This window comes from Panthera tigris, chromosome B4, assembly GCF_018350195.1.
Source record: "Panthera tigris isolate Pti1 chromosome B4, P.tigris_Pti1_mat1.1, whole genome shotgun sequence".
NCBI classification, from domain to species: Eukaryota; Metazoa; Chordata; class Mammalia; order Carnivora; family Felidae; genus Panthera; species Panthera tigris.
The window spans coordinates 72,374,951-72,399,259 of NC_056666.1; the positions used below are offsets into that span (position 1 = coordinate 72,374,951).

Sequence of the window (24,309 nt, forward strand, 5' to 3'; positions counted from 1 at the left end):
AATACCCTGTGATTCCTTGTTAAATTTTCTATGTGACACCAAATAAGAGTTCCATAATAGAAAAAAATAGGATAAAGATTTGTTAGCACTTATAAAAGTAAAAATAAGCTTAATCTACAAATATATGACAAGCTAGTCAATAAGATACCTAATTTAAATGGTGAAAGTATAGGGAACCAGAAGGTTAATCCTGAGGAAATTTGATGCCTCTGGCAAATTTACCCTTAAATTAAAATTCTGGGATATGTGTAACTTGTTACTCTTTAATATTTGTATTTGGCTGAAACTGGTCCTCTTGATTACTCCCCTTTATTAGAATTTCCTGTATTTTTAATGTAATATTTTTATTTCAGGGAATCAATTTGCATAATTCTTTTGATAAATAAACTAATTATAATGTTCCATTCCTTTGTCTCTGACCCTCTTCCCCCACCCCCACCCCCGTCTGCTTTCTCATCATCGGTTTTTATGGCTTAAAGAATTCACAGGTGAGGGGTGCCTGGGTGGCTCAGTCGGTTAAGCGTCTGACTTTGCCTCAGGTAATGATTTCACAGTTCAGGTTGATGGGTTCAGGCCCCATGTCAGGCTCTGTGCTGACAGCTCAGAGCCTGGAGCCTGCTTCGGATTCTGTGCCTCCCTCTCTCTGCCCCTCCCCCACTCACACTCTGTCTCTCTGTTTCTCTCTCTCTCTCAAAAATTAATGAACATTTTAAAAAATTAAAAAAAAAAAAATTCACAGGTGAGGCCACCTTGGTGGCTCAGTTGGTTAAGCATCCACTCTTGATTTCAGTTCAGGTCATGATCTCACAAGTCATGGGATCCAGCTCAGCACTGGGCTCTGTGCCAAACATGGAATCTGCCTGGGATTCTCTATCTCCCTCTTTCTCTGCCCCTGCTTGTGCTTGTGCTCTCTCCCTCAAAATAAATAAATAAACATTTTTTTTTAAGTGATTTAAAAAAATAGAATTCACAGGTGAATGATTGTCAGATCCATGTTTCCAGCATTAACTTTTGTAGTTGTTCCCAAAGCAAACTCATCATCTTTCCTCCAAAATACGACTTCCCTTTTGGATTTCTCTATTTGGACTTCTAGTATAATAATAATAGTAACTGTTGCCGTTTATTGAGACTCTAGAGTTAGGCACTTCATCTGTCATTTCTCTAGTCTTCCCACCATTCCTAAAGTTGGATTTCATTACTTAACAGTTTGGATCAGAGAGGTTAAATAGGTTGCCCAGGGTCACATAACTAGTTCAAAAGGCAAATTTAAAGTTTGAATACGGATCTGTCAGACTAGAAAGTTCACATCCTATCCATGACACCTGTTTTTCATGCATGTATATGCATGTATGTTTTCTCCCTAACCGTATTATAAAATCTTAATGGTGGGACCCAACTATAGAAACAACTTTAATTATATCCCAAAGGTAGATTTTTTTTTTCCTTAGAGCTTGGAACTCCAAAGTTCCTAACTTCACATTTCTTTCTTTTTTTTAAATTGTTTTTAAGTTTATTTATTTTGAGAGAGAGCACAAGTGGGGAAAAGGGCAGAGAGAGAGAATCCTAAGCAGGCTTTGCAGTATGGAGCCCAACACAGGGCTCAGTCCCACAAACCATGAGGCCAAGACCTGAGCTGAAATCAAGAGTCAGACACTTAACCAACTTAGCCACCCGGGTGCTCCAAGATTTTATTTTTTTCAAGTAATCTCTACATCCAACATGGGACTTGAACTCACAACCCTGAGCTCAAGAGTCACTCGCTCAACCAACTGAGCCAGCTAGGTGCCCCAAGACCTTTTTTAAGTTTATTTATTTTTGAAAGAGAAAGAGCTAGTGGGAGAGAGGCAGAAAGAGAGAGAGAGAGAGAGAGAGAGAGAGTGAGAGAGAGAGAGCATGCGTGCGCACCTGTGCTCCTATGCACCAAAGCGGGGGAGGGGCAGAGAGAGAGAATCCCAAGAGACCCTATGCTGTCAGTGCAGAGACCAGCCTGGGGCTCAAACCAGTGAACCGTGAGATCATGACCTGAGCTGACTGAAGAGTTGAACACTTAACCAACTGAGCCACCCAGGCACCCCATGATGCCACATTTTTTTTTTTTTTTAAGTATTTATTTTGAGAGAGAGAGAAAGAGAGCATGAGCAGGGGAGCAGCAGAGAGGGGGAAGGAGAGAATCCCAAGCAGGCTACATGTTGTCAGTGCAGAGCCAGACATGGATCTTAAACCCACAAATTGTGAGATCATGACCTAAGCCAAAATCAAGACTCAGATGTTGGGTCACATGGATGACTCAGTTGGTTAAGTTTCGGACTCTTGGTTTCAGCTCAGGTCATGATCTCACCATTCATGAGTTCGAGCCCCGCAATGGGCTCTGTGCTGATGGCTCACAGTCTGCTTGGGATCATCTCTCTCTCCCTCTCTCTCTGCACCTCCCTTGCTTGCACTCTATTTCTCTCTCTCTCTCTCTCTCTCTCAACATAAATAAAATAAACATTAAAAAAAAAAAAAAAGGAGTCGGATGCCTAACCAACTGAGCCACGCAGGTGCCCTGACTTCACATTTCTAAGAGACATGTTTTTTTTTCAGCATTTCAGTCTCTTTTTTTTATGCTGTAGCTTTTTATGTGTTTCATCTGTTTTTCTAATTATTATGAATGTTAATCTGACGTTTTCAGCTATTTTTAACTTCGTTTTGCCCAAGTATTTCTAATATCACCATATAAGTGAATAGTGTACTTAATATCTTCCCAAAGTTTAAATTTATTGCCTTCAAACAATGCTTTGAAATGGTGTGCTGCCATTTCTATATGAGAAATTCAATATTATTTTTTCCTTTGTGAGGATTAATAAATCTGAATTAAGGTTCAAAGAAAACATATTGCCGCAAATTGTTTTAAGATATATTGTAATTATTTACCTATGTATCTTTTATAGAGAAAGGGATGTGGTATAGAAGAAGAAAACATAGCTTATATTTAAAGACTTATGTCTATAATTAGAATCTTTTTACTTGTATTGTCCATCAAAAGCTCTTTCTGGACAACATAAAAGACTAAAGTTGTTAAAACAGCTAACTATAAAATAATATTTACAACATTCTACTTATGGTTACTTCATTTTTAACATCAGAAATTTTCTTTTCTTTTTGCTATGTGTTGTTTGCTTTTTGTTGTATTGATTAAAAAATCTAAATGGAAATGTATGCCAAAAAATAATAGTTTGCAATTGATTTGTTCTTGTAAAGAATGTACGTAAGTAAATCAAATGGGTGCATTTATAGTAGCTTTATTTATTTTAATTTATAATTGTGTTTCTGCCTAATTTTATTAATAAAAAATTCTTAATTCAAAATAATGTATATCCTGTAACAACAACAATATGATCTTGCCTTTGTGGTTCATAGGAAATAAAAGAATCTTACTTCCTAATTATTTTCATAACCGTAGTTATCTTTTTAAAGAATTTTTTAAAAAAAATAATTATGAAAACTACAAATGTAAATTTTATTTTAGAAGTTGTAACTATCAATATAATCATACACTCATCATTATAATCCTCATTTTAAACCTGTGGTATAAAATGTGAATATTTCTCAGTGTCATCTCACAAACCGTGTGGTTGTGTTTTTCACAGAACACTCCTATGACGCCTTCACCAGCTGCGCAGGTGCAGAACCAGCCCAGCACTTCTCAGCCTTCTCCATTCAGTGCATCTAGTCAACAAGGGGATCCAGTGAGAAAACCTGGACACAACTTCATGTGTCTGTGGCAGTCTTGTAAAAAGTAAATGGCAATTTTATTTGATATACATAAATGCTCTTTGTTCTGGAATGCTTTTATATTTATATTTCTGTCATTTCATTTCATGAAAATTTTCTTTTGAAGCCGCTGAAGTGTTTTAGCAAAAATATTTTCTGTTAAGAGGGATGTTTATGGAGATGTGGTAGCACCTAAACTAAGAAATTTATATAAATTATAGGTAGAGCATCATTGCCTAATGGTAGGCTATTGGGGAATGTGTTTTGATACTAGTTTTTAAAAAACAAAATCAGCTAAGCGTTGATTTCTTATTTGGCTATGAAAAGAGGTTTCTGTAACGTGACTTAAAGGTGATGGTGGCTGTAGAATTTCTTTATTATAGCAACTTAAAGGTAATAATTGGTTAGGAAGAGTGACTTGTCTTAAATTTGAGTTTGGGTTGGACACTCAATGAGAATTATTTTTAAAACCATATCTCACAATTTAATAACTAAGATCAACAATGAGTAGAACTGAACTTCTCAAGACAGGGCTTTCTTCCACTTGAAGAAATACTTAAGAATAATGATTAAAATAAAATCATTCTTTTAACAGTGCTCAGCTAAGACCCTTTGCTTTGTCACTTTTTTAGAGGTCTAGGACTAAGGCACTTGTCTTTATATAGACATAATATTTTTTTCATGTTTTAGATATCAAAGATTCCATTTCACTTTTTCTAACTACTGATAGAAATTACCACATTATTTTTAAAATTATATTTGCTATTCATAATTTTTATGATATACTACAGACATTGTACTTTGCTGTAGACTTCATATACGTATTTGATATGGGATTATAGCTATTGCTGTAGCGTATGGATTATTAATAGCATACACAATTTCTTTGGACAGTGTTTATCAAACTTTAAATCTCAACCCAGTAGTAGTGTCATGAAATCATTTTGGCAGGTCTCTACTGGTAGGTTTTTGATTGATTGTTTGTTTTTCCAATGAAAAGAAAATTAGATGTATCAGATTCCATCATGTCGGTAAAGGTAATTATTGTATTTAATATAGGCATGTGTGTACTAGATTATAGTGTAAAATCTGTTTGTCAAAATGTTGCTTAAAAGTCAGTGCTTTAGTTTGTCTCTGATTATTTCTTTGATTAATTTAAGTTGACCATCTTGTTTTATGTAGTAAGTTAATTTGAAACTTTCTTCACCACTGTCAGTTGTATTCTTTACTTTTTTTTAGATTTCGTTTTTGTCTTAACAGGCAAATGGTAGCTGGTAGAGTAGGTAGTCAGCTAATCCTGTTTGTTGACTAAAAAGTTTGAGAATAGCTGTTTCTGATGAAGCACTTATAGTATTTCAAGAAGAAAAAGTGCTGAAAAGGTTAATGAACCTAAATGCATAGCACAGTTTCCCATCTGCTAGTAGGATCAGTGTTACAAAATTTGATATGTGCCTCCTCTTTGGAAATCTTTTTTGAATAAGACTCAACAAGGCTTCTTAAAGCTAGTCATTTGTTAAAGCCATTTTTAGATGCTGCAATCCTGATTCCATTTGATTCTGCAAATATTTATTGAGTACCCTGTAGGAGACTGTATGTGCTAGGAGTTAGAAATAAAAAAGATTATTTTCAGCCTTTAAAGAAGCACATCCAAAAAACAAATTTACGGTATAAAGATGTAAAGAGCTGTAAAAAGATGGTTTCATAGTGTTACTGGCTGCATAGCAAACAGTTCATGTAATGCTGGGATGGTTAACGAAAGTTTCACTACAGACATTACTTTTGAATTGGGTCTTGAAGAATGTGTAGGAGTTTGTATGCCCAGGGACCTATGAGAAGCTTAGGATAGCAAAGGCATTAGGGCATGAAGACAGTAATGACATTTGTTATTCAGATTTAGGGTTTTTGTTGTTTTTTTAAAATCTTTTCTTTAGTTTTCTTTCTTTTTTGTTTTTCCAATTTTTTATATAAATTCTAGTTAGTTAACATACAGTGCAGTATTGGTTTCCAGAGTAGAATTCAGTGATTGATCACTTATATACAACACCCAGGGCTCATCATAACAGGTGCTCTCCTTAGTACCCATCACCCATCTAGCCTATCTCCCACCCACATCCCTCCATCAACCCTCAGTTTATTCTCTGTTAAGAGTCTCTTGTGGTTTTTTTCTGTCTCTCCTCTTCTTTTTCCCCCTTCCCATATGTTCATCTGTTTTGTTTCTTAAAATCTATGTATGAGTGAAATCATATGGGATTTGCCTTATTTCGCTTTGTATATAATACATTCTAGTTCCACCCACATCATTGCAAATAGCAAGATTTCATTCTTTTTGATGGCTGAGTAATATTTCATTGTATGTATATACTACGTCTTCTTTAGCCATTCATCAGTCAATGGACATTTGAGCTCTCTCCATAGTTTGACTATTGTTGATAATATTGCTGTAAACATTGAGGTGTGTGTACCGCTTTGAATCTGTATTTTTGTAACCTTTGGATAAATACCTAGTAGTACAGTTGCTGGATCATTTGGTAGTTCTGTTTTTTTTAAACTTTTTTAATGTTTATTTATTTATGAGAGAGAGAGAGAGAGAGAGAGAGAGAGATAGCAGAGGAGGGCCAGAGAGAGAGAGGGACAGAGGATCTGAAGCAGGCTCGCGCTGACAGCGGAGAGCCTGATGCAGGGCTCAAGCTCACAAACCATGAGATCATGATCTGAGCCAAAGTTGGACAATTAACCGACTGAGCCACCCAAGTGCCCCTATTTTTAATTTTTTGAGGAACCTCCATGCTATTCTTCAGAGTGGCTGCGCCAGTTTTCATTCTCCCCACAGTGCGAGAAGGTTCCCCTTTCTCTGCCTCTGCCAATTTCTGTTGTTTTTTGTGTTCTTTATTTTAGCCACTCTGACAGGTGTGAGGTGATATCTCATTGTGGTTTTGATTTGTATCTTCCTGATGATGAGTGATGTTGAGTATCTTTTCATGTGTCTGTTGGTCATCTAGATGTCTTCTTTGAAAAAGTGTCTATTCATGTCTTCTGCCCATTTCTTCACTGGATTATTTGTTTTTTGGGTGTTGAGTTTGATAAGTTTTATATAGATTTTGGATACTAACCCTTTATCTGATATGTCATTTGCAAATATCTTTTCCCATTCCATGGTCTGCCTTTTAGTTTTGTTGATTATTTCCTTTGCTGTACAGAAGCTTTTCATTTTGAAGAAGTCCCAGTAGTTTATTTTTGCTTTTGTTTCCTTTCCTTCTGGCGACGTGCTCAGTAAGAAGTTGCTATGGCCAGGGTCAAAGAGATTGCTGCCTATGTTCCCCTGTAGGATTTTGATGGTTTCCTGTCTCACATTTAGGTCTTTCACCCATTTGAATTTATTTTTATATATGGTGTAAGAAAGTGGTCCAGTTTGGGGCGCCTGGGTGGCTCAGTCGGTTAAGTGTCCAACTTCGGCTCAGGTCATGATCTCGCGATCCATGAGTTCGAGCCCCACGTCGGGCTCTGTCTGTGCTGACAGCTCAGAGCCTGGAGCCTGTTTCAGATTCTGTGTCTCCCTCTCTCTCTGACCCTCCCCCCTGTTCATGCTCTGTCTCTCTCTGTCTCAAAAATAAATAAACATTAAAAAAAATTTTTTTTTAATAAAAAAAAAAAGTCCAGTTTTATTCTTCTACATGTTGCTGTCCAATTTTCCCAAAACCATTCATTGAAGAGACTGTATTTTTTTCCACTGGATATTCTTTCCTGCTTTGTCAAAGATTAGTTGACTGTATAGTTGTGGGTCCATTTCTGGATTTTCTTTTCTGCTCCATTGATCTGTTTGTCTGTTTTTGTACCATTACCATGCTGTCTTAATGACTACAGCTTTATAATATAGCTTGAAATCCAGAAATCGTGATGCCTCCACTTCTGCTTTTCTTTTTCAAGGTTGCTTTGGCTGTTTGGGGTCTTTCTGGTTCCATACAAATTTTAGAATTGTTCTAGCTTTGTGAAAAATGCTGGTGTTATTTTGATAGGGATTGTATTGAATATGTAGATTGTTTTGGGTAGCATCCACATTTTAACAATATTTGTTCTTCCTTTCCATGATCATGGAATATTTTTCCATTTTGTGTCTTACCCAGCTTCTTTCATAAGTGTTCTCTAGGTTTCAGAGTACAGATCTTTTACCTCTTTGGTTAAGTTTATTCCTAGGTATCTTATGGTTTCTGGTGCAGTTGTAAATGGGATCGATTCCTTGATTTCTCTTTCTGCTGCTTCATTATTGGTGTATAGAAATGCAACAGATTTCTGTATGTGGATTTGATATCCTGTGACTTTGCTGAATTCATGTATTGGTTCTAGTAATTTTTTTGGTGGAGTCTTTTGGGTTTTCTACAAAGAGTATCATGTCGTCTGCAAATAGTGAAAGTTTGACTTCTTCCTTGCCAATATGGATGCCTTTTATTTCTTTTTGTTGTTTGATTGCTGAAGCTAGGACTTCCACTACTATGTTGAACAACAGTGGCGAGAATGGACATCACTGTCATGTTCCTCACCTTAGGGGAAAAGCTCTGTTTTTCCCCATTGAGAATGATAGGCTCTAGCTGTGGATCTTTCATACATGGCTTTTATGATGTTGAGGTATATTCCTTCTATCCCTACTTTGTTGAGGATTTTTATCAAGAATGGATGCTGTATTTTGTCAAATGGTTTTTCTGCATCTATTGAGAGAATCATATGGTTCTTATCCTTTCTTTAATTAACGTGGTGTATCACACTGATAGATTTATGGATATTGAACCAGCCCTGCATCCCAGGAATAAACCCCACTTGATCATGGTGAATAATTCTTTTAATGTACTGTTGGATTCAATTTGCTAGTATCTTGTTGAGATTTTGCATCCATGTTCATTGCATCCATGTACAGGGATATTGGCCTGTAAATCTCCTTTTTACTGGGGTCTTTGTCTGGTTCTGGAATCAAGGTAGTGCTGGCCTCATAGAATGAATTTGGAAGTTTTCCTTTCTGTTTCTATTTTTTGGAACAGTTTTAGAAGAATAGATTTTAACTCTTCTTTATAAATGTCTGGTAGAATACCCCTGTGAAACCATCTGGCCCTGGACTTTTGTTTGTTGGGAGAGTTTTTGATTACTGTTTCAATTTCTTTGCTGGTTATTGGTCTGTTCAAATTTTCTGTTTTTTCCTGTTTCAGTTTTGGTAGTTAGTATGTTTCTAGGAATTTATCCATTTCTTCCAGGTTTCCCAGTTTGTTGACATATAATTTTTCATAATATTTCTTATAATTATTTGTATTTCAGTTGTGGTGGTTGTGATCTCTTCCCTTCATTCATGATTTTATTTATTTGGGTACTTTGTCTTTTCTTTTTGATAAGTCTGGCTTGGGACTTACCAATTTTATTCTTTCAAAGAACCAGCTCTTAGTTTCCTTGATCTGTTTTACTGGGTTTTTTTTGTTTGTTTGTTTCTGTATTGTTTATTTCTGCTTTAGTCTTTATTATTTCCCTTCTTCTGCTGGCATTAAGCTTTATTTGCTTTTCTAGCTCCTTTAGGTATAAGGTTAGGGTGTGTATATGAGACCTTTCTTGCTCCTTGAGATGGACCCGTATTGCAATATACTTCCCTCTTGAGACTGCCTTTGCTATATCCCAAAGGTTTTGGACTGTCATGTTTTCATTTTCATTTGCTTCTATGTACTTTTTTATTTCCTCGTTAATTTCCTGGTTAACCCATTCATTCTTTTAGTAAGATGTTCTTTAGCCCCCAAGTATTTGTGGTCTTTCCAAATGTTTTCTTGGGGTTGACTTCAACCTTCATAGCACTGTGGTCTGAAAATATGTATGATATGATCTCAGTCTTTTTGTACTTCTTGAGGGCTGATTGGTGACCCAGTGTGTGATCTGTTTTGGAGAATGTTCCATGTGCACTTGAGAAGAATGTGTATTCTGCTGCTTTAGGATGGAAAGTTCTGTTAAGTCCGTGCCATCCACTGTGTCATTCAGAGCCATTGTTTCCTTGTTGATTTTCTGCTTAGGTGATTTGTGCATTGTTGTAAATGGGGTGTTAAAGTCCCCTACTATTACTGTATAATTGTCAGTGAGTTTCTTTATGTTTGTTATTAATTGATTTATATATTTGGGTGCTGCCATGTTGGGGGCATAAATATTTACAGTTGTTAGATCTTCTTGGTGGTTAGATTCCTTAATTATGATATAATCCCCCTCTTCATCTCTTGGTACAGTCTTTGTTTTAAAATGTAGTTTGTCCCAGGGTGCCTGGGTGGCTCAGTCAGTTAAGCATCCAACTTCACCTCAGGTCATGATCTCCTGGTTTGTGGGTTCTAGCCCTGAATCAGGCTCAGAACCTGGAGACTGCTTTGGATTCTCTGTCTCCCTCTCTCTCTGTCCCTCCCCTGCTCACAGTTTGTCTCTCAGTCTCTCAAAAATAATCATTAAAAAGTTTAAAAATAGGGGCGCCTGGGTGGCTCAGTCGGTTGAGCGTCCGACTTTGGCTCGGGTCATGATCTCACAGTCCGTGAGTTCAAGCCCTGCATCGGGCCCTGTGCTGATAGCTTGCAGCCTGGAGCCTGCTTCTGATTCTGTGTCTCCCTCTCTCTCTGGCCCTCCCCCGCTCATGCTCTGTCTCTCTCACTCTTAAAAATGAATAAATGTTAAAAAAAAATTTTTTTTTAATAAATAAAATAAAATCTAGTTTGTCTGATAGAAGCGTGACTATTCTGGCTTTTGGCATCCATTACCATGATAAGTGGTTCTCCATCCCCTTATTTTTAATCTGCAGGTATCTTTATGTCTAAAATGAGTCTTATGTAGACAGCATATAGACGGATCTTGGTTTTTTTTTTTTTTTTTTTTTATCCATTCTGATACTCTATGTTTTTTGATTGGAGTATTTAGTCCATTTACATTCAGAGTGATTATTGAAAGACAAGAGGTCAGTGCCATTGTGTTACCTGTACAGTTGGTGTTTCTGGTGATGTTCTCTGATCCTTTCTAGTCTTTGTCACTTTTGGTCTTCCCCACCCCCATCAACTCAGAGTCCCCCTTAATATTTCTTGCAGTGTTGGTTTAGTGGTCAGAACTCCTTTAGTTTTTATTTGTCTGGGAAGGTCTTTATCTCTCCTTCTATTCTGAATGACAGCTTTGCTGTATAGAGTATTCTTAGCTGCATATTTTTCCCATTCAGCATATTGAATATATCCTGCCAGTCCTTTCTGGCCTGCCAAGTTTCTGTGGACATATCTGCTGCAAATGTGATCTGTCATCTGTTGTAGGTTTAAGGATTTTTTTTTTATCCCTTGCTGCTCTCAGGTTTCTTTCCTTGTTCATATAATTTGTGAGTTTGACTGTGATATGCCTTGGTGATGGCTGGCTTTTGGTTAATTTAATGGGAGTTCTCTGTACTTCTTGGATTTTGATGTCTCTGTCCTTCCTCAGATTCAGGAAGTTTTCAGAGCTATAATTTGTTTGACTAAACCTTTTGCCCCTTTTTCCCTCTCTTCCCCTTCTGGGACTCCTATGTTATGAATGTTAGTTCTGTTTTCAGAAGCCACTGAGTTCTGTAAGTCAGCCTTTATGATTCATTACCTGTGTTTTGCTCTTCTTTTCAGCTTAATTATTTTCCATAATTTTATCTATATTTATATCACTGATTTGTTCCTCTGCTTTGTCCATCCTCACAGTTGTGGCATCCATTCAGGTTTGCATCTCGGTTGTAGCAATTTAAAATTTGGCCTGAGTAGATTTTAGCTCTTTTATGTCTGCAGTAAGGGATTCTCTAGTGTTTTCTATGCTTTTTTTCAAGCCCAGCTAGAATCCTTATAATTGTTGTTTTAACAACATAGTTCAAACATCTTACTTACATCTGTATTGATTTGGCCATCATTTCTTCCTGTTCTTTCTTTGGGGGTGAATTCCTCCATCTTGTCATTTTGGACGAAAACAAAAATAATAATAAAATTAAAATTAAAAGTTTTTAAAAAAATCAAATAAAGGAAGCTAGATCCTATGTGTGTTTTGGTCTGCTTGTTAATGGGAGCTTGATCAAAGAAAGAAAAAAGGAGAGAAAAAGATAAAAAAATTAAAAGTTAAAAAAAAATAAAAACTTTGCTCTTTGTGTATCCAAGGGCAAAAACAAACAAAAAAACCCAAATGAAGCTGGATCCAGTTTTCCCTCAAGCTGAAACTTGCAGCAGTCTGATCAGTAGACTTAAGAGTACAGAAGGGATTTGTGCTGGTCTTCACAGGGAAGGATTTCTGCTCTCATTCTCAAGTGAACTTGCCCTAGTGGAAATGTGCCTGGAGGGCACAGTGGGTGGGACTTCGTGCTTGTACAGCTCTCTTTGCCACTTGGTGGTGCTGTTTAGCTCCCTGAGTTCAAACGTTTCTAATGGGCTAATGGTAAAAATGGCTTCACCCATTTCTCTAGCCCCTCCAGTGGGAAGTTCAAGCCCTCACAGATGTGTGATCAGTCACTCCTCCATTGTTCCCAGCTCCTCTCAGCTCCCCACCTTCAGTCTGTCAGAGCTGAAGGTGGCCTGCCAGGTGGCACCACCCTCCTGGGTTTTATCTCAGGAGCTGCTGTGTTTCAAAACCCCACACTTCAGAGACCCCTACAGCTGGGACCCACTGTGATCTGTGGGAGGGTCTCAACCACATTGTGGCTGCTATCTGGGTGCCCCAGAAAACATTCACCTGACCACGCAGCAGCAGCAGCAGCAGCAGCAGCAGCAGCAGCAGCAGCAGCTCAGAGTTTATGATAAATCCCAACACAATGCTGGCACCAGTTTTTGCTGCCCTCAACCAGTGTCTTTCTTCCTATACTGGTGAACAGGGCAGGTCTGTGGCCCCTGTCGGAGTATAGGGCCCCTGTGGAGGTAGAGGGCTGTATCGCCTCTACCAAGTGCACCCCAAGCAGGGGAACAACTTATCCGCATGCGACCCGGGGGATCCTCAGACTGTGCTGCCCGCCCGCTGCTGGGGCTCTGCCACTTTTCCTCACCAGAGCACTGCCAGGTGCTGACCTCTGAAGCTTCAGACTATGTACCTCGCTGTTCATAAAAACCGGCAGTGTGGTTTTGTGAAACAGTTTTCTTGTGCAGTCCCGTACACTTGTTTTCATTCTTTGTAGCTGCTTTCAGGGGCAGTGCTTTTCTTGCGCAAACCCAGTGCACTGCTCTCTCTCCCCTGTTTCTCCTCCCTGCAAAAAGGGCTTCCTCCCTTCTGCTGTACCACGTCTCTTCACCATTTCACCTCTCTGTGCTCTGTACCTACCACGTTCTCTCCCTCAAATTATGCAGACTGTTCTCTTAATCTTCAGATCAATTTCCTAATTTTTCAAAATGATTTGATGTTGATCTAGCTGTGTTCGAGGGAAGAGACAAGCCCAGAGTCCCCTTATTATCGCACCGTCTTAACTCCTTCTCCTCTCAGATTTAGTTTTAATACCAAGTGCAAAAATACGTGTCATTGCCATTGTCCACTAAGTGTCTGTATTCTAATTTCTTTTATAACATACCAAAAGTTTAACAAAGAATCTTTGTTTCCATCAGATTTTACTTAAAATTTTTTCTTTCACTGATACATTATTGTGAAGTGCTCCATATATAAATTTGAAATCACTGATCATGTGTTCTTTTTCTTTCATGGAATTAAAAATGACTTTAGGTATACATTTAACCTGTTTGTAGTTCTGTGGTACAACCATATTTTACATGGTCATTTTGTATTTCTAATTCTTCTTTACTTCATATAATATAGACTCTTTTCATCAGCCACTCTTCAACACCACATTTCAATAATTGCTTTTTTAATCTGAATTTATCTCCTAAAAAATGAGGATCCTACTTTTTATAAATAATCTACACTCCTGCAGAAAAATAACATTAATCCCTTCGATATTATGAGTTCTTCAAATATCCAGTCTGTGTTTGCATTTCTCCACTTGTGTTTTCTTAAATTTGAATGAGAAACTAAGATGTAAACATTGTTTTTAGTGAAGTCTTTGAAGTATCTTTTAATCTATATGTTACCCCTTCATCTCTGTTAATTTTTTTCCTTGTAAGTTTTTGTTGATAAACACAAGTTTTTTGTCCTTTAAGAATGTCACAATCTGGATTTTACTGGTGTTGTTTAGCTAACGTGTTACTTCTGACTCAGTAGTTGGTAGTTAGGTCCAGATATTTGATGGATTTTGGTGTGAGTTTTATGGAGAGCATTTTGTACTTTTATCAGGAGATATGTAATATCTTGTTGTCTTGTTTTGTGATGTAAATAGCCATTGAGGATCATTATCTAGATCCATTATTTCATTAAGAGTTGTAAAATGTATGAGTCCCTTCTTATCAATTCTTTGATTTCTCTGAGGAATAGTAAGTACCTAGACAAAAATCTAGATACGTTACTTATGTCTTATTTACCAATTTTCAAAATACTGTGTTGTTTACCTACACTCCTGAAAAGTGTACCATGAGGTTTGGATTTTGTTTTTTGTTTTTAGTATTCTTATAAATGAACTTATGATTTAAAAACATTTGAAGTGTTTTTAGTCCATTTCAGTTACTATATATATATATATATATTTTTTTTTTTAGTGTTTATTTGTTTATTTTCACAGAAAGAGAGATGAGGGGAGGAGAGTGAGCAGGGGAGGGGCAGAGAGAGAAGGGAAGAGAGAGAATCCCAAGCAGGCTCTGCACTGTTAGCATGGAACCCCATGCAGGGCTTGATCTCATAAACTATGAGATCGTGACCTGAGCCCAAATCAAGAGTCAGATACTTAACCGACTGAGCCACTCAGGTACCCCTTTTGCATTTACTATTTCTTGATGTTCAAATTGTCCCATCTTTGGCCAGTAAAAGGCTTTTCAAGCTGGTTCCCAGTTCCTTTGGTTGTGATCTTAATATAAGTCTTTGCTGGTTTCCTTGCTTTCTTTTAGATGTCATGTTCCAGGCTTATCTTATACATTTCCTACCGCACATGGAATCAGATTTCTCCAAGGAGGTCCGGTGTCTTTTAATGAGAAATGGTATTTAGACTAGGCTCCAGGAAGTATCCATTGCTTTCATTGTTCTCGACTTTTTAGTGGACAGACTAGAAAGACTAATGGTTTTTATTTCATGCTTAGATGTATCTTCTCAACTCTTAGGTCACATAATCCATATTTTGTTCCCTTCCAGTACTTTACTTTTTTTTAACTTTTTAAAAAATTTTTTTTTTTTTACATTTATTTATTTTTGAGAAACATAGTGAGACAAAGCATGAGCGGGGGAGGGGCAGAGAGAGAAGGAGACACAGAATCTGAAGTAGGCTCCAGGCTCTGAGCAAGCGGTCAGCACAGAGCCTGATGCGGGGCTCGAACCCACAAACTGTGAGATCATGACCTGAGCCGAAGTCGGACGTTCAACCAACTGAGCCACCCAGGTGCCCCTAATTTTTTTTAACTTTTGATCCATCTGTAACTTAGTTTCATGCATAAAGTGAAGTATGAATCTAGCTTTATGTCAGGGTGGTGAAATTATTCTGTATAATACTGTAATGATGAATATGTGGCATAATGCATTGTCAAAATCCACACAACTGTATAGCACAAAGACTGAATCTTAACGTAACCGATGGATTTTAGCTAATAATAAACTGCAGTTTTAGGTTTATAGAAAAGTTATGCAGGTAGTGCAGAGTCCCCATGTATTCCCTCTTCCCTGCACAGTTTCCCCTAGTGTTAACATCTTATATATGTTATGATTGATGAGTAATATTTATACATTATTATTAGCTAAAATCCATAGTTTTTATATTAGAATTCACTCTTTGTGCTATACAGTTGTGTGGATTTTGACAGTGCATAATATCACACATTCATCTTTACAGTATTATACAGAATAGTCACCACCCTGAAAATGCTTTGTTTGTTTAATCTGCTCACCTCTCTTTACTGCCTCCCCTCCCTGCCCCTGCCTCATGCAACTACTGATTTTCTTACTGTCTCTACAGTAAAGTGGGGGTAATTTTACCTTTATCAAAGAGACATAGAAATCAAATAAGGCAATGTTTTTGAATAGAGCTAATACAGAGTAAGTAATGAGCAAACAATTTCAGTAGGGAGGTACTTTATGCTCTAGGTAGCTTTGTCAAGAACAGTGTGAAGTGATAAACTGCCATATCTTTCAAGGAGTCCAGGGGAATATCCATTGTCAAATTCATTTGTATGCTTTATTTGTCTTGTTAAAAACATGCAAATACACACGTATTTTTATTTTTATTCATTTTTATTATTTTTATGTTTATATTTTTATTTTATTTCATTTTTATTTTTTTATTTTATCTCCAAGCTTATGTTTGGTTGATTAAATGTAACATATTTATTGAAATGCCTAAATTGTGCATATCCTCTTCCATACTATTTTCACATGCTACTTGAAATTTTAGTGAAAGACCTTATTTAAACGAGGTCCCTGAGAGTGTATTTTGTGCTTTTCTATGTAAAATATGTGACTGCTTCACAGACCAGTAGGTTAGTAGGAGCTGGTGCTAGAGGATCAAAGAGCAAAAACAAGTCCTTTCCTCTATTATTATTAATACCGCTAATAATATTTATATTGTAATATTGTCCATATTATTATTATTAGAAGGAAAGGAGATAGGGACAAAGACAATTGCTTTTGGTTATCTCCCATCTAAACTTCCTTCCTATGTTTGAGATATTTCCCATAATTTGAGTCCTACTAGAAGGCAGGACCTCTCTCTCTCTACAAAAGCTAAAAAAAGAAAAAAGAAAAGAAAGAAAGGGAGGGAGGGAGGGAGGGAGGAAGAAAGGAAAAGGCCAAATACTTGCTTTCTTCTGCATTACCTTTGGCATTTAGGCCAATCAGTCAGTTGTTCTCACCTGTGGCTTTGAATCTGGACTGGCTGTGGCAGAGGTGGAGGGTGCTGTAGCGACCAGGCATTTAGAAATTTTCCAAGAACACCCATGCTGGCTTGGGGCTGTCCAGTTTGCACTTGTAATTTTTAGTCCTCTATTAAGGCAATAAATTAAATTCTTTTAATAATAAAGTTAGTTGTCTTTTTTTGTTTTTCCATTTTGAACTTTTACAACTGGATATATAATAAAATTGGTAAGTCTCCCAAGCATCATTGTTGGTTTGGGTTTTTTTCCCCAAATTTTAGCAGCTTGTTACCAAGTCTCATTTGAATATAAAATAATGTATACCTTTGGTATTTCTTTGGCCATAGAGTATTATCTGTGTATAACTGATGTCAAAGGTTGAAGTAAAAGTTAATTGTTTTATAATTAACAATATAACTTTTTTAAAAACTGTTCTTGCAGTGTAGATTTTTTGATGTATAGTACTATCATTTATGTGCATTTATTAACATTTAAATGCACATCTTACTTTTAAACTAGAATTTTCCTATTAAAAATATACATATCCCATATGTTTCAAGTCAAGTTAAATGTTTTTCCAGCCGGAGGGCTATTAAGAGGGACATGGAATCCTTTTTGGTCATTAAAAACAGCCTGCCAAGAACTTGAGCAACGAAGAAAACTTTAAATGAAAATATCTGAACTAAAGTGCTATTTTCAGCCCTTTTATTTATGTTTTAAAAACAAAGGAAACAATCTTAGCTCTGTTGTTTGTTTCTAAATTGTTCTTTTAAATATGGTAAATTATTAAAATCATGTGTATTATGTATAATTAATATATATAACCTGAAAAGATTGTAGGCTTTTAAATAATAAAATCTTTAAGGTAGTAGAAAAAATATGCTTTATTTATTTCATTTACTTATGTGTTTATGATGCCTAAGAAGTTGATTAATGCTAGGAAATGTGATAGTAATAATCATTGTATAAATAACACCAATAAAGTAATGGTTGGCTTTATTTTCAGGTGAAAAGTGTTTTAGCCTTTTTTTTTTTTTTTAATGATTCATTTATTTTTGAGAGAGAGAGAGGCAGACAGAATCTGAAGCAGGTTCCAGGCTCTGAGCTGCCAGCACAGAGCCTGACTGCAAGTGTTTTAGCCTGAAGCTGCTGCTTAGGGTAGCTGGAATCAGGAAACTTGGACCTACTAAGTGCCTTATGCAAAATTTGTTCAGTTGAAACAAACAGCTAAAAGAAAAAGGAATTTGGTGAAGGGGGTTTAAATGAAGGAATAAAAATGAATCCTGAGCTTCAACTGCAGTTATTTATGTAAAGCAGGGAACTAGCCATTATATATTGTATTGATGATGTAATTGAAAATAATATGTATCTTTGAAAAATGGCCAGTGACGGGGAAAAAAATTGTCAGATGTAGTTACAGTAATAAATGTGTTAAATATTAATTAAATTGAGCATTGCTTTGCCAGATACTGTAAATTGAGTTCCTATCTTTTGTGAAAGTAATGAGGTCAAAGGGAAAATGTTTCTGTTGTTTTAGTTGGAATAGCATATATATTGTTACACTTAAGTATAGGGTTAATGGGGCACCTGGATGGCCTAGTTGGTTAAGCGTCCGACTCTTGATAGTGGCTCAGGTCGTGATCTTCCTGTTGTGAGATAGAGCCCTGCATGGGGCTCCACACTAAGCTGTCTCTCTCTGCCCCTTCCCCACTCACGTGCGTGCGCTCTCTCTCAAAATAAATAAACTTTTTTTAGAAAGGTGTAGGGTTCAGTAGAAAGGAAAAGATAGAAGATGCAAAAGAGGAGGTAGTTTATGAAGGAATATAACAGATTCCAATATATAGGTGAAGGAATTAACCTTGGAAATAGTCGCTACTTCTGGCCAAGATCCAAGGGAAGGGGGAAGTGGGAGTAATGACAGAAAATTTAATATAGAGAAGTTAAGGCAGTTCTCCTAGAATAAACTTAAATTATTTCAGTAATTTGCCCTTTTTTTCAGACATATAACAATAAGGTAATATCCCTGAATTCACAGACTCACAGTATGCAGGGGAAGACAAACTCTGAAATAATCAGGTTGAAGTTTAGTGTTTAACAAAAGGTGAAAGGTTTGGAGCAGTTTCTGTGGGGAATGTTTTCAGGAGCAGAAATCATTAAAGTGAGTCGCAAGTAATGATGACAATCACTTACTAGTCGGGAGCATTAACTTGGAGGTGGACTAAACTTTATGGGGCAAGGCTTGGCAGTTTTGGAGTAGTTGTGGACAAGGTCTGAGGGTAGGAGGTGAGTCATATGGGCAAGGTGAAAAGACAAGAGTCACTAGTGCCATCACTGACTGCTGTGACTACTTCTAGTGATCATGATAATAGCTCTCACTTATTGTTGGCCTAATATTTGCCAAATGACTTTACGTGGATCATCAGATTTAAGCCTCATAACCACCCTGAAAGGAAGATTACCAGTAAGTAGAATGCGTTTCAGAAATGTTGCTTGCCCAGTGCTTCCACGTGGTTGTGCACATCAGGGGACCAGGGGGAGGGGAGTGCCATTCACATTGCACGTGTCAGATAATAGTAAAGTGTCTTAGTGAAAGGCGTTCTTTGAATTCATATAAATACACCATATAGGTGTAATTAAGTCACAGGGAATTTTTATTTTTGTTTGGATACTCTTCGATTTCTCTGGCTTCTTTAAATGAACATGTTTTTTTATTTTGGGTGGCAAGGGTAGGTTATTGATGGAAAGGTAGTAGTAAGGAAGATTGTTCTAGACACACTAGTAAGCAGTAGTGGCATCCCACCTTTATTTTCTCCCCTACCCCATTCCAGAAAAATCCATAAGATTCGGAAAATTCAGTATCTGTTTTACCTTGAAGTTACATTTAAGCTTTAGAAATCCAGATATTCCATTTACGAACGTATTTGGAAACCTTAACTCCTTTCCGCCCTTATATGATCACTGCAGCCAACTCCATTCATAGTTATACTAGAACTTCACCTTGTACCATTATCAGTGAGTGGTTTGTATGACTGGAGTAGTCGCATAAATAGAAAATAGACTGAGGGGAAAGGTAGTAGATAAGAGGGAAATAATAGACTCTGTGCTGGGCAGGGAAAGTGATGAACACTTGAAACTCCCTGTAATCTTAAAACTGTATATATACACAGTTTTATATAGTTAGTAATTTAAGTTGGTTTCAAGAAGCACTAACTTTATCCCTTTTGCTGGTGACTGGTAAATTCATCAATTTTGTGTATTGTAAAAATTTAATGTACTACAGAATAGGTTCAATACAGGTATCATTTTGACTAGTGACTAGTAACAGTACATTTGGATTTGGGTGAATGTGTGTGTGCACATGCGCTTGCACAAACACCTTTACTTTTCCATTAATAATTTATAGTATTTAGGCAAAATCTTAAAAACACAATAAGAAATGCCTCCTGGTGACAATCATTAGATCTCCAGTCATATTGTGAGTACTAAAAATTAAAAGAACTTCCAAAAGTGAAAATGTACTTATTAACTTTAGTTTCACAATAAGCTCTTCTTTGTTGTTATATCCCATGACTAATTTTATAACTAGAAGTTTGTATCTTTTGTTCCCTTCACCCATTTTGCCCACCCATCACCCCCCACCCCTGACAACCACCAGTCTGTTTTCCTTGTCTGTGAGCTTAGTTGGGTTTTTTTAAGATACCATGTATAAGTGAGATCATACAGTATTTGGCTGTCTCTGACTTATTTCACTTTATCTAATACCCTCTAGGTCCATCCATGTTGTCACAGATGGCAAGATTTTGTTCTTTTTCATGGCTGAGTAATATTTCATTGCATATATGTACACCACCACCTTTTTTATCCATTCATCTGCCAGTGGACACTTAGGTTGCTTCCATGTCTTGGCTTTTATAAATAATACTGCAATGAATATAGGGATGTGTATATCTTTTCTAATTAGTGTTTTCATTTTCTTCAGATAAATACCCAGAAGTAGGACTACTGGATCATATGGTCATTATATTTTTAATTTGTTGAGGAACCTTCATACTGTTTTCCATAATGGCTGCACCATTTTGCATTCCTACCAACAGTGAACATTCCCTTTTCTCTACACCATCACCAACACTTGTCAATTTTTTTTTTTTTTTCTTATACTAGACATTCTGACAGGACTGTGAGGTGAAATCTCATTGTGGTTTTGATTTGCACTTCTGTAACAGTGGTGTTGAGCCCCTTTTGTGTACCTGTTGGCCATCCATTTATCTTCTCTGGAAAAATATTTATTCAGATCCTCTACCAGTTTTTTTAAATTATTATTTGAGAGAGAGAGAGAGAGAGAGCGCACCCGCCAAGCAGGCAAAGAGCAGAGGGAGAGAGAGAATGAATCTTAAGTAGGCTCCAAGCTCAGCACAGAGCCCGACGCAGGGCTCAATCCATGACCCTGGGATCATTGACCTGAGCTGAAATCAGGAGTCAGACACTCAGCCAACTGAGCCGCCCAGGTGCCCCAAGATCCTATACCAGTTTTTAATTGGGTTATTTTTCACTATTGAGTTGCATGAGTTCTTCATATATTTTAGATATTAATCCCCTATTAGATATATGATTTGCACATACTTTCTCCCATTAAATAAGTTGCCTTTCCTTTGTTGTGCAGAAGCTTTTAGTTTGATGTAGTCCCACTTACTAAGTTTTGCTTTTTGTTGCCTTTGCTGTCAGTATCAAATCCAAAAAAATCATTGCCAAGACTGATACCAAAGAGCTTACCACCTGTGTTTTCTCCTAGGAGTTTTATAGTTTCAGGTCTTACATTCAAGTCTTTGATCCATTTTTAGTTAATTTTTGTGTGTGGTGTAAGATAGTGGTTCAGTTTCATTCTTTTGCATGTGGCTGTCCAGTTTTCCGAAAACCATTTATTGAAGAGACAGTCCTTTCCCCCATTGTATATCCTTGGCTCCTTTGTCATAAATTAATCAGCCATATATGTATGGGTTTACTTCTGGTCTCTTTATTTTGTTCCATTGATCTGTGTGTCTGTTTTTATGCCAATACCATACTGTTTTCATTACTGTAGCTTTATAATATAGTTTTAAGTCAGAGAGTGTGATGCCTCCAGTTATGTTGTTCTTTCTCAAGATTCTTTGGCTATTCTGAATCTTTTGTGTTTCCATATAAATTTTAAGATTGTTCTATTTCTGCAGGAAATGTCATTGGAATTTTGATAGGATTGCATTCAATTTGTAGATTGCTTTGGGTAGTATGGACATTTTAACAATATTAATTTTTCTAAGCCATTACAGCTTCACAATAAACTTTTGGAACATATTCATATAAATGAATATGAATGATATGATGATTTTTGACATTGTCTTTTATAATTCAATATTTAATTACTCTTAATTCAAACTTATTTATTTTAAAATGTCTGTCATCTCCTGAAGGATTACTAATTTGAAATATTGTATAAATACTGCACATTAAAAACTAGTTTATATATAGACATACTTTTATGACATGCGTAAAAAATCAAGTCTTAAGAGAGCTCTGCCATAAACTTTAAAGATATTCATTATGCAGATATTTGAGTTACTAATTAGCAATAGAAGGCTTTTATGTATTCTTTGCTGTCTGGATTCCAGTATTCTCTTTTCATTGCCATGTATTCTAATTAGTAAAGGAAAATAGTATCTGACTTTCTTCAGGTTTGTGTCCTTGGCCACTTACCCACTCAGACATTTGTATTGCTAAGCCCCCAGATATGTGAGTGAGTATAATGTTGGAGAAATGAGAGATGGACAAACAAAATGTGAATTCAACTAAAAAGCCAGACTTAACAAAATTTGTAGCATTTACATTGTTAGAACTAATATGCTGGAGTTTATTATATGTAATATGAAATCTAGTAAATGCTGAAACATTTTCTAAAGGTATAACAGAGTATGGTATTTGTTTGTAAAATTATTTCTCTGTTTTGTTTTTAAAGTGATACTTTCTTTAAAGAGATTCTTAGCTGACTTTCATTGAAGGTAGGGATTTGCAAATGAGGCCTATTAAACTTAAAACAAATTACCAAAAGTCTTCAGTATAGTTGAATGATTTGATTTAGAAATGTAAACAGCAAAATTTTCAAAATCGTTTAAAAATACTCTTTGAAATGAACTGAATGTGAGATTTGCCTATACTATTTTGTTTAGTATTGCTGTATATTGATCTTGGGCTTTTGTATTAGTAGAGCAGGTTTTCTAATTTACAAAAGATGTATCCAAATGTCAGAAAATTTCTACCAATTTTATTTTTCTAGGTGGTTTCAGACACCCTCACAGGTTTTCTACCATGCAGCAACTGAACATGGAGGAAAAGATGTGTATCCAGGGCAATGTCTTTGGGAAGGTTGTGAGCCTTTTCAGCGACAGAGGTTTTCTTTTATTACCCACTTACAGGTATACTTTCTTCCTAATACTATTTGGTCAGTAACTCCTCTGGTTTATTAAAGATCTTGATGCGTATCCTTTTACTTCCTCTTTCTCAAAAAGGATAAGCACTGTTCAAAAGATGCCCTGCTTGCAGGATTAAAACAAGATGAACCAGGACAAGCAGGAAGTCAAAAATCTTCTACCAAGTAAGGACCATGAGTTTACTTCCTCTTGTACATGCAAAAGGAAAAAGCAGGAAAACTAGGCAAAACAGAGTAACAATGAAAGACAACCTTATGCATTAGGAGACCAGAAACCTAGGTTCTAGGTGGAGCTCTGCCGTGACCCAGTCCTGGGCCCTGTCCCAATTGCTTAAATTCTCTAAACATCACTTTTCATATTGGCTAGACTGCATGCTCTGTTAATAATTTGTAACTGTAATGTTTTGATTCGAATTTGTAGACAAGTCATGAGAAGTAGTGACAGGTGATAGTTGAGAAATGCTTTGTAAACTGGAAATGTATGTATGGTTCTTTGTCCTTTGAGAAAATAGTTGAATATGTATTTGATAATGGCAAAGAGATTTCTTCTTACAACTTCTTCTCTCAGGAAAGACCAGGGTGTCATGTGAAGATTGTAAGAGTATACATATCACACTTACTATATGGTTATTCATTTACCTGTTATTTCATGAACACATACTTGTAATGCATGTGGTCAAGTTCTAGTTGGTTATAGATTCCCGTAAGATCCTTATTAAATTTACATAGTATTTATCTCCTATTCTGTTTCTGACTGAGTCCTTTAGTTATAGATTCTGTAACCTAAATCATATGTTTAACTTTCAAAAATGTGAAGATAAGGGGCATCTGGATGGCTCAGTTGGTTAAGTACCCGACTCTTGATTTCAGCTCAGGTCATGATTTTGCAGTTCGTGATATTGAGCCCCACTTCAGGCTCTGCACTGACAGTGCAGAGCCTGCTTGGGATTCTCTCTCCCTCTCTCTCTCTGCCCTTCCCCTGCTCTCTCTCACTGGCCCTCTCTCTCTCTCAAAAAATTAATTAATTTAAAAAAAAGTAGAAGTGCCAGAAATAGACCCATACTACAGATGTGAATGAAACCTGAAGCACAGAGGGGCAAACTGAAATTTTCAAAGTCATACATGTAGTTACAGGGTCAGAAATAGACAGGGTTTCCTCATGTGAGAGTCCATTGTTCTTTCCACCATTGCCTCACAAGA

The 24,309-nt window shown here is 36.6% G+C and overlaps 1 protein-coding gene across 6 annotated transcripts in view; it reads left to right on the forward strand.

The window, feature by feature from the left end:
- ARID2 (AT-rich interaction domain 2) overlaps positions 1 to 24,309 on the forward strand; it is a 178,707-nt gene that overhangs the window by 127,177 nt on the left and 27,221 nt on the right. For all 6 annotated transcript variants that reach the window (XR_006219909.1, XR_006219908.1, XR_006219907.1 and 3 more), the window contains 3 exons: positions 3,630 to 3,778; positions 22,957 to 23,095; positions 23,189 to 23,274. Coding sequence is in view for 1 of the 6 variants with exons in the window: in XM_042992142.1 (XP_042848076.1) it covers positions 3,630 to 3,778; positions 22,957 to 23,095; positions 23,189 to 23,274 (374 nt within the window). In the remaining 5 variants the exon portion in view is untranslated. The remainder of the gene's footprint in view (positions 1 to 3,629; positions 3,779 to 22,956; positions 23,096 to 23,188; positions 23,275 to 24,309) is intronic.